We start from the raw sequence: 7,355 nt of genomic DNA on the forward strand, positions 1-7,355 counted from the left end.
TACAAATTTATATATGGAAAATAAAATGTAATTAATTTTTTAAACAATTGTGTCAGATGGTTCAATAAACTCTCCATTTTTAGATTAGAATTTTCTGGCAATTATTTCATGGTTCAGGCTTTAAATGGTTAAAATACTGAGTTGACAGGGTTTCAGCCTCATTCCTATTTTAAACTTCACAGACTTTGAAAAAGATTTAATGGTCAGAATATCTGCAGCACTGCAACAGCTTCAACTGCCAGGATAATGACTTTGATATAAAACCCTTCTTGGCAATACACCATCACCCCTTTAACACCCCTCTCTTATCTGTTTATCATTATCCAGAGTCAGTAATTACACATAACAATAGTAACACAACTCAGTTTGGAGACAGAAGTGCGCACGCAGCATTAACAGCTTCCCTAACATGAAGGCAGGGTACCTCAGAGGTTATGTCAGCCCACAGAGACATGTCGAATATAAGGCGTCGAGAGACAGGAGAGGCACCAAACAAAATCTCACTGAGTGGGTGTGTGTGTGCTGTCCATCCTCCCCCCTCTCTCTATGATAGCGATCCTTGTCCCATGGTGTTTGAGATTGGTTTTGAGTGTTTGGCAGGTTAAATTTAGCCTATTGATGTAAGCTGCATTCCAGTCACAACAGACCCAGAGACACACTCACAGTTTGGCTTTAGTGTCCAGGAGTGTGAAGATCAGGGAAGATCAAACTACCTACTGTAGGTTGACCCCTGAGCCTCCGTGTCTCCTCTTCAAGGATACAGGACGACCATCACAGGTATGGACAAGCCTTATCAAGCTTATTTTGTGAATATGTGATGTATTTTTAATTATGCTGTAATAACGTTAACACAGCACTTCTTGGAAAATTAAATTTGACACCATCTAACATTTATGTTTTCTAAATGGCTGCATGTGTGTTTAGGAGTTTATCAGAGCATTGGATATATTTTTGCATTGAGAATCCCATTGATCGTCTTTCTTTTTACTTTTAACATTTTGTTTTAATACAGTTCTTCCAAAGTCAACGGCATAGGGCACAGCAGAGTTATTCAACATTTCAGAGTTTCTAAAAAGCATTTTTAGTGCTGTACCATCTTTGATCTCATTCTGAATTTAGCAACAAAGAAAACCTAAAAATACACAAAACACCAGCTACAGAGAAAAATATTTTTGGTCTCATGCTTGAGCAGTTTTATTTGGCTCTGCAGGACAATGATTGTGTCCAGCTACGCATGCAAACTTGGGACACATATTCATCCTTGACCTTTACGCAGCATTAAAAGGGATGCCACTAATGTTAGCTCACATACTGAAAAACTGGTGCAGTGACCACCAGAGATTTAAGAATTGCGTGTATGGCACTAATGCATGTACAATGGAGCTTTATAGGTTATGCAATATGCTGCAATCTTTAAATGTGGCACCTTCAGAGTTTATTATAAAATGACATGTGCAGTATACTGTTCAAATCATCGATATGCAAACAGCAAATGGGACACAGACGTTAGAGACTCAAAAACTATACATGTCTCATGTCTGTGAATTTTATTATTTACCAAAACAGGAACAGAACGAACACTGAATGAATATATTTTGAGTTTTATTTAGAGATCTTTAAATACTCTCCATTTCATACGTGGCCTTATATTTATAAACTAATCAACCTATGAGCGAAAAATAAAACTTTATGATTCTGGCAGAACAACTACATCCTGTGTCCTGTATGTGTTTCCAGTCCTCCTGAGTTCTTCCCATCTCGCCAAAGCCACAATGTCACAATTCTGTACAATGCCTGCTGGAGAGAGGAAGAAGTGTGCCACAGCTATATGCCGAGAGGTCCAGGGTACCAGCGGTATGATATTAGAGCTGAGGCTCGGCAGACAAAAACACAAGAGAAAATTCGTTGTTATCAGAGTTCAAAATGTCAAGGCTGCTCTCCAGCGACTACCATAAATCAGCTAATGGGATGATTTATACCTATGGTGGCTATGTTTTTGTCATTTCCAAAGGTCTATTTTTGGGTGGGTGCCAGAGGGGAGGGAGGTTGTGAGGGCCAACTGCTGCTTGGGAAACGTGAAGGTCTGTGACAGCTGGGGTACATTCTGTCTGTACACGTGGATAACGGAGCATCACGTACAGCCAAAACTATTGTACAAGTACAAGTACAATGGGGACAACTTGTTTTTCATGGCAGAGCTCACAGAATTGAAATTATACATTTTGTGACTCATATAATGAGCTGGCCTAAACCTAGCCAGGCCAATAAACTGATACCGCATGACATTACGTTGTGCATATTTATACTTTCTGTCCCACATTTTTACCTTTAAAACCAGTGCTGCAATGATCTCCTGGACGGGTTTATGGGAAAACAAGCTAGTGGCCACTGTTAATCCCATCCATTCCCACTTTAGTACACAAATGTCTGCAGGAATATGCATCTAACATAGATACAAACTAATATTGTTATTTATGTACTCATGAATGTAGTTTTTATTGTGGCATTGACATAAACCAGGAACCTTTGCCTGCACTCCCTCACTTATAGCAAAGCATCAGTTATCAGTGAAAATTAAAATTCAAAGTTAAAACTTAAAGTACATACAATAAAATACTGGAATATCAAAAAAATATTGCCTCATCACTATTATGCAAAATGTAATGAATACATTAAACTACATAACAGACTGCTTTTTTTCACGACTTTTCAACTTTGTTGTTGGGCAGGTTACGTTATGGACCTTGGAAAGAAGCTCAGCACTCCTAAAGACATCATGTTGGAGGAGTTATCTCTGCTTTCCAACAGAGGTTCTCGGCTTTTCAAAATGCGCCAGAGAAGATCTGACAAATACACGTTTGAAAGTATTCAAAACGAAGCAAATGCGCTGCTCAGTGTAAGTCAACTTGTTTGTTTTACTTACTTTTTATTCATTATCTCTCTCTGAAGTTCCAGGATTTGGTTTAAAGAAAATCTGTAAAGGTGCCTGCACACATTTATCAGGATATTTGCTCTTAACAAAGAGTGTGGTAAGACATGGATGATAACAGAGACATGTGCCTCGTGCCTTTTACATCCTGCAGGCAAGTCTTCTGAGAGGCTGCTCAGGCACTTTGCTGTTAATGTGCGTGACACAAAAAGCAGCAATAGATGTCAACATGTAGCTACACAACTGATATTTTAACCCAATGATGCACTTTATTCTGTTTTGCAGAATGATATTTTGAACATGAATACACACACTGTGGAAATAAAAGTGGAGCCGCCAGCCAATGGAAATATTGCTAATGCTGAAAAAAAAGATTCAGGTAATTATGCAGCTTAGTAAGTGAGGCTGTTCTTGTTTTATCCAGCAGTGAATTAAATGAGGATCTAAATATGGCAATGCAAAAAAAATAAATAAATAAAACCATCATAATCAAAGATGTAGTTTTGAGATGGATTATTCTGTTTTACATTTCCTCCGCTGTACATGAGTCTGAAATTCAGCCGATAAGACTGCACAGTCAAATAAAAGCTGCTGATTATGTAATGATGTCATAATAATAACAACTGGTATCATAGATTCATAACAGCTGGTCTTATCTTATGGCAACCGATTTCCAGAACAGGACACCATGTACTAAATGTAACTATGATTAATTATGGGCAGCTTTAAAAGCGTTATTTAGTTGTATTATTTTGATAGCAAACAGAGTCCTGTGCCTCCTCTAAAAACCCTTGAGCACAATATCATCTCATGTCGACACATTACATGATGAGCACACGCTTCAACTATGTGCTATTTTTAAGGCCTCAGATCATATTGATGGACAACTCAGTGTGCCTGTGTTAAGTGTTGTCTAAGCGCAGTATCTATTCATAAGCCTGTCCACTCTAAAACATTAAGCCTCAAGAAAACAGCTCAGAGTTAACACGTAAAAGCAAAGCAGGCTGACGGATCATTCTGTTCAAACAATAGCCCAGATTATGATCGCCCTTGACTGATTCTGGTTTCCTCCTTCACAGTAACGACTACTGAGAAGTTAAATCCCACAGCTACACACAAGTCATATCACTCCCCATGGGAGGAGGCCCTGCTCCGTGACCCTGACCTCGCTGAAACTCTCAAACTAAAAATGCCAGCAGCAGACCCACGGTCAGAGCTTCCTGAATACAAATGCTTCAACCGGTGAGAAAACTACGAGTCTGTTTTAATGAATTAGAGCTGAGCACAACAAAGACTGACAGTCATAAACTGATCTTAATTACAGGGTTGCCACTCCATTTGGTGGATTTGAGAAAGTTTCCAGAGGAATCACATTTAAACTACCTGAAGTGGACCTGAACCCCCCCAGATACCCAGAGCTCCAGGACGCGGGGTTGAAGCGACCCACCTTCAACAGGACAGCCCAAGGATGGATATCTGAGGGCACCCATCTGATTTTACCCACTATTACCCTGGAGCCCATCTCAGTGCCAGAGTCTGATGACCTGTAGATGATTTTATGCAAAATGATGCCAGTTTGGTGCTGCCTGTGAAAAGAAAACAGCCAATTAGTAACACTAATTTTTTTTTTAAGAGATTTTAATGGACAGAGAGGGTTTCATGTGTTTGACACCCTTTAAACTAGAATGTTTACTGCCTTTGAAGACATGTGTCAAAGAAAACAATGTAAATAGTAAAAGGAATGTACCCCTACGTGTTCTGGAGTCTCTAGAGATACTGAAGTATATCTGTAAATTACAAAGATTTTGAAAAATGAATGAAGTGATGAATATAAATTGTAAATAAAAAAATACATATATTTATTGGTGGTGCAAGAAAAAAATGGCCATGCAACAAGTTATTTAGGTAATATTCATAATTCTTCTTGTTAGGTACACCTGTTCATTTGTTTTTTTAACACAAATATCTAAATAGCCAATCACATGGCAGCGACTCAGCACACATGAGCACATAGACATGGTGAAGACGACCTGGTGAAGTTCAAACTGAGCAACAGAATGGGGAAGAAAGGTGACTTTAAACGTGGCATGGTTATTGGTGCCATATGAGCTGGTCTGAGTATTTCAGAAACTGCTGATCTACTGAGATTTTCCCACACAACCATCTCTAGAGTTCACAGTGAACTGTCCAGAAATGAGAAAATATCCATCAGTTCTCTGGGAAAAATAACTTGTTGATGCCAGAGGTCAAGGGAGAATGGGCAGACTGCTTCAAGATGATAGGAAGAAACAATAACTCAAATAGTCACAAGTTGCATCCGAGGTACGTATGAGTCTGCTTCCACATGTGAATGGTAGGGTCAGAATTTGGTGTGAACACTATGAGGACCAGGGTTAGGATCAGGATGGCAATGGTGGAGGATTTGTTGTCATACTTTGGGTTCCTTCGTATCAGTTGAGCATTGTTTAAAGGCCAGAGTGAGTGTAAATTTAGATTTGTAAAAAAGAAAAAAAAAATCCACTAGGGAAACAATTATAAATCAACATTTATAAATAAACTGAGGCCTAATCCAAATTCATCCAAAAATTTCATCCAAAAAAAAGTACCGAGTGTATGTATAAAAATATTTAAGCTGTTTGAATTCCATATTTTTTCTGTGATTGTAACTATTGTATAAAAGTTACACTTCTCTTCTCTCTTACACACACACACACACACACACACACACACACACACACACACACACACACACACACACACACACACACACAGTTATTTCTACCATGCCTGAAGGGAAAAAACAAAAAACACTAAAGGAAAAAATGTAATTGTTGTGTTTTATTGTTTCTCATCATAGAAAGAAGAGACAGAAGTTGTAACAGCATCGTTACATATACTGTACAAATGCATATAATAATACAATGAATCACTGTACAGGTGTTTGATACTGAGCTGAAGAATCAGACATGTGCCATTATTCCTTATATTATATAATACTTATATAATTATATAATACTTAATTATAAAATATTCCTTATATTATATAATATTATTGTGTGCTATTAATTAATTTCGAAGTGGAAAAGAAACAGAAACAAGCGGTGTCTTCCAGACAGCTGCAAAATATAAGAAGAAACATCACACAAGATTTCTCTAAAATCTCAGAACTCCAGAGAAGGTCGAATAGTCTCTGCAGAATGATGTGCGAGCAGTTCATCACATCAGAATCTTTTACTTACAGTGCTTGACAAATTTATTAGACCACTTCTTATAAAAAACAAGAAAATACAAATATTTTAGAAGTCTATCAAAAACTTGTTTACAACTAAAAAATTGTGATTTCACATTTTTATGCTACTGGATTTTCACGAGAGCTCACACATTAATCAAAGATAACATTCAACCACTAAAACGTTTCTGTCCAGAAATGCAAGCAAATAACTGTGATTTGGCATCTTAATAACATAAGAAAAAATGGGCTTTATATTATTATTATTTCTTTTCTTTTGTAAAACAATTACATTGAAAATTAATGGATAACAACAGTAATTATTAAGAAACGTAAAAATGGTTTTGGTAATTAGATTGGATGGTGGTCTAATGAATGTGTTAAAGCAAGTTTTGAAATCTTGTTTCATTCCTGAAATGACACACGCTGTGCATGTTTTGTGTTTTAAATAAAAGTGATGTTTTGTTTTCATGGTTGAGCATGTATGTACATGTACAAACAAAACAAAAAGTGTTACACACGTGTAAGCATGCGTGACATTGATTATAAATTATAAATCTGGTCCAGCTTACCAGCCTTTATGTTTCTCAAAACCTGACTGTCATGGGAAAAAACTACAAGTATTGCAAAAACGCAACTCCCTCTAATAACCACACATTGTGGTGGCAATGCTCCAGAGTTAATAGCTGCAGGAAGGCTGCGTTATAACACCACATGCAGAAAACAGGAAAAGAAAGAAAAATAGGTTCATCCAACTCCAAAAATAACCTTAAGAACATTTAAGATGTGTTTGACTGCACATCTGAGCCGAAATCAGCAAACTAACATTCAGCAGGATAAATTTGAAGCCTATGTTGTTGGGGTTGTTTTTTTCAGATGTATTTATAAATAACACCTTTTCATGTCTCCCACGGGAGGTTTCGGTGCTAATGCTGGAAAAGACTAACAGCAGAATTTATTTCACTGGAAGAATACACATAATATCTTAAATGTATTCTCAGATAAGATTGCACAACTCTATCTATATATCTGTTTAGGAGTATGGAGCTAAATATATTCAGGATCATGTGTAAATAGTAGTAATGCCTGATTTGCGTCACAGCATCCAGGGTCAAACTTGAAGGTGTCGAAGGTGTCGATTCTTACAGTGAGTGTTACAGTGAGTCACTGGGATAGTTCTGCGTGTGACTGCCAGCC

The 7,355-nt window shown here is 37.4% G+C and overlaps 1 protein-coding gene across 2 annotated transcripts; it reads left to right on the top strand.

The window, feature by feature from the left end:
* The first annotated feature begins 565 nt into the window (after positions 1-565).
* On the top strand, positions 566-4,817 carry myoz2b (myozenin 2b). Of its 2 annotated transcripts, XM_084931445.1 has the most exons (6): positions 570-777; positions 1,738-1,854; positions 2,730-2,896; positions 3,215-3,308; positions 4,009-4,171; positions 4,254-4,817. In XM_084931445.1, exons 2-6 carry the CDS (start codon positions 1,773-1,775, stop codon positions 4,477-4,479), a joined length of 732 nt encoding a protein of 243 aa, XP_084787571.1. In that variant the 5' UTR covers positions 570-777; positions 1,738-1,772; the 3' UTR covers positions 4,480-4,817. The 2 variants fall into 2 exon arrangements, with proteins under 2 accessions (XP_084787572.1, XP_084787571.1); XM_084931446.1 differs by lacking the exon at positions 1,738-1,854 and having other exon boundaries at positions 566-777.
* Positions 4,818-7,355: the final 2,538 nt, after the last annotated feature.

Source organism: Perissodus microlepis, chromosome 6 (assembly GCF_051167445.1).
Source record: "Perissodus microlepis isolate ML-2025 ecotype Zambia chromosome 6, ASM5116744v1, whole genome shotgun sequence".
Lineage (NCBI taxonomy): Eukaryota > Metazoa > Chordata > Actinopteri > Cichliformes > Cichlidae > Perissodus > Perissodus microlepis.

Coding starts and splice junctions, on each gene's coding strand:
- myoz2b (XM_084931445.1), top strand. CDS start 1,773: ATGTCACAATTCTGTACAATGCCTGCTGGAGAGAGGAAGAAGTGTGCC. Junction 3,309..4,008: donor TGCTGAAAAAAAAGATTCAG/GTAATTATGCAG, acceptor CCTCCTTCACAG/TAACGACTACTGAGAAGTTA. Junction 4,172..4,253: donor GAATACAAATGCTTCAACCG/GTGAGAAAACTA, acceptor TCTTAATTACAG/GGTTGCCACTCCATTTGGTG.